General features: G+C 47.1%; 1 protein-coding gene across 1 annotated transcript in view; it reads right to left on the bottom strand.

Annotated features, from left to right (window-relative positions):
• LOC103677696 (guanylate cyclase soluble subunit beta-2-like) overlaps positions 1-1,730 on the bottom strand; it is a 42,295-nt gene extending 40,565 nt beyond the window's left edge. Inside the window, exon 1 of the mRNA XM_040620961.1 lies at positions 1,664-1,730. Within this exon, the coding sequence (XP_040476895.1) occupies positions 1,664-1,730 (67 nt within the window). The remainder of the gene's footprint in view (positions 1-1,663) is intronic.
• Positions 1,731-2,945: the final 1,215 nt, after the last annotated feature.

Below are 2,945 nucleotides of genomic sequence, written 5' to 3'. Positions count from 1 at the left end.
GAAAGAAAGAAAGAAAGAAAGAAAGAAAGAAAGAAAGAAAGAAAGAAATATATTTTGAGAGCTTATTATTATGCCAGATAGCACATTTGATATTTTCACATATATCATCTCATTTAATCCTTGAAATAACTCTGACGCATAGACCAATGAGAAAACAGTAAGCAAGTAAACAACTTATCCTCAATCATTAAAAGAAAGAGGCAGAACTGTATTCTTTGTCCTGAACCTCTTCCCATCTGGGCCTGGGGAGTGAGCAAGTTAATACAATAAACCATCCCTTGCTGATACCTCTGTGCGAGGAATCATCCTGGAAGTACAGGTGCATTGTAAGTGGGACCCTCCACAATGGGTCCCCCATTATGACCCTGCCAGTGACATTTTAATGTCTGGATAGATGGGAAGACAGTCCATTGCAGAGCAGATGGGGAGGAAGGGCCCTGAGCACCCCCACAAAGCACACCATCTCTATTTCCAGATAAACATGAGTGTGGTTGGCCTAAGGGGATTCCCAATGCTGTTCCTCTGGACACCCAGAGGGAATCATAATGATCCATTTCAAAGGTATTACAACTTCTGTCAAGGTCATTATCAAGGCCACACATGAGAGTGGTGGTACAGATGATGGAACTCAGAGTGACACTCACAGTTTTTGTCTGTAAGAAGCTTAAGGCTATGCAAATGGAAAGGGTGGGTGACTGGATTAGGGTGGGCTCTAAGTCCAATATGATGAGGGTCCTTATAAGAAGAGGGAGATTTGGACATAGAGACATAGACACATGGGGAGAAGACGGCCTGGGAGGATGAAAGCAGAGAGTGGAGTTATGCTGCCCCAGGGAGCCCTGGAACCACCAGAACCTACAAGAGGAAGGACTCTTCCCTAGAGCCATCTGAGGGAGTAATGCCTCGCTGACGCCTTGATTTCAGGCTTCCCACCCTTGTCCTATGAGGGAATACATTTCCCTTGTTTTAAGTTACCAGGCGTGGTACCATTGACTCTCATCATTTGCAGATTCCATATTTGACCCACTCACTAAAATGTACCTACAACCCCAAAATCAGTACCCAGAGCATTCGCAGTCATTCAGGAGCAGGCGCAGAGCGGCAACTACGTTGAGTCCCCCAACGTACACGTTTCTAGCTAAGGTCAGATGAGGCAGTGCTCTGCGTTCTTGTCTCATTTCTCATACTGTAAATTAAATGTCCTTTTTGTGATCCATTCCGCGCTACGTTTTTACATTTTTTGTGCTTTTTTGTTGGTGATTGTGCGCTGAAAATGCCCAAGAACAGTGTTAACGTGCTGCCTCGTGCTCCTAAGTCCCAGAAGGGTGTGATGTGCCTTTCAGACTAGAGATGTGTGTTAGAGAAGCTTCATTCAGGTGTGAGTTACAGGCTCCTGCCCACGGGTCCAATGTTAATAACAATATATAGGAAACAAGGGATCTTAAAACAGAAACACACAGAACAAGGTTAAATAGTTATCAGTTGACGAAAACGTGGCCAAAGTCTCTCGGGAACCTAGCCTGTCCTTCCTCTCAGAGCAACGTCTCAGGACTGCTAACTCCTCGTTGGCAGGGACTTAACAGAACTACTGTGGGTGATGAAAACTGGTTGTACTTCATCACGGCAGCCCTGAGAAACCCAAGCAAGCCCCCTTCATCCTCACCCAGAACTTTGCAGGCCTCCTGGATGAGCTTCATGGTGATGACGTCATCATACACCGTGTAAGTCATGAAGGCGTCTTGTACTTCTGTGGAAGCTCTGAAAGAGAAATCGAGGGGCCATGAAAACCCAGCACCGGGAGCTCGGTTTACCCACTCAAGGATATACCCGCTGACCGAGTAAAATGTAAGATCGCAACAACACTCTTGATCATCAGGAATGGGAGGCAGTGGCGTGTTCAGGTGTAAGGTCCTCCAAGACGTCTTCGCTGGACCCCAATTTGGGCCAGGAGCTTCCTCCTCAAGGACCCACAGTAGGCTACGTGCTTTTCCAGTTGGTACCAAGATTATTCGTCTTCCCTGCAGACTGTGCTCCTTGAGCACGGCCTTGTGACTTAGTTTGATCTTTGAACCCCCAGCAGGAAGTACTGTGCTTGGCGCATGTTAGAAACCTAACACACGCTAGTGAACACGGACTCGGCGGTCCCAGAGCCTCGTTCTCTGAAGCAAATAGAACAGCTGCTTGAGAATCTCACTGTTTTGAAACATGGGTAGGTATGTTTTAGGAGTTGTGGATGGACTTTAGTCTTCTAACAGTTAGCCAAACCCAGTGAAAAGTGACTTAACCTGGGAGTTACCCTCTTGGCTCGCTCCTTATGTGAACCATGAAACTGCAGTTAGCAGTTCTGTCAAGTCAGGGGACAGGAGGCTGGGCAGGGAGTGCTTCCCTGAGAAAGGGAGGTTCTGCTGAGACTGAGGGATGGATAGGCAAAGACGAGCATTCTGGACAGAACGAAGAGGCTCCAAGGCAGCAAAGAGAATGTTTGAAGAACTGAGAAAAACACAAAACATTTGCGTTTATCCTGGATCACTTTACAGAACCTCGGAACTGGTAGAAGTGTGGAATTTCCCCATTCTATACGACCTCTGACTGCTAGTCTTCTAGTTTCTTCTTAAATGCTTCCAGTGACAAGCAGCTCAGCCCTCTGCAAGGCAGCACATTCCATTTACAGACTGCTCTCTTTGATAGAAAGTTTTTTCTTATGAGGAACCAAAACCTACTTCTAGACCCTGATGATACCTTCTATTTACTGGGCATCTGCTTTTGGCCATGAAGTTGACAGACCGTTTGTGATCACCCCTCTTACTGTGGAGAAAATGGAAGCTCAGAGAGGTTGTCTTGCCAGGATCCCCCAGCTGACATGTGAGGGACCTGGGTTCTGAACTCTGAAGCCCACATGGCTCCAGCACCTTGCCACCTGCCGTCCCGCTCCCAGGTCCTGGACC

Source organism: Ursus maritimus, unplaced genomic scaffold (assembly GCF_017311325.1).
Source record: "Ursus maritimus isolate PB19 unplaced genomic scaffold, ASM1731132v1 scaffold_10, whole genome shotgun sequence".
NCBI lineage: Eukaryota > Metazoa > Chordata > Mammalia > Carnivora > Ursidae > Ursus > Ursus maritimus.
The sequence above is the reverse complement of the archived record's forward strand: the minus strand, read 5'-3'. Positions and strand labels throughout refer to the sequence as shown.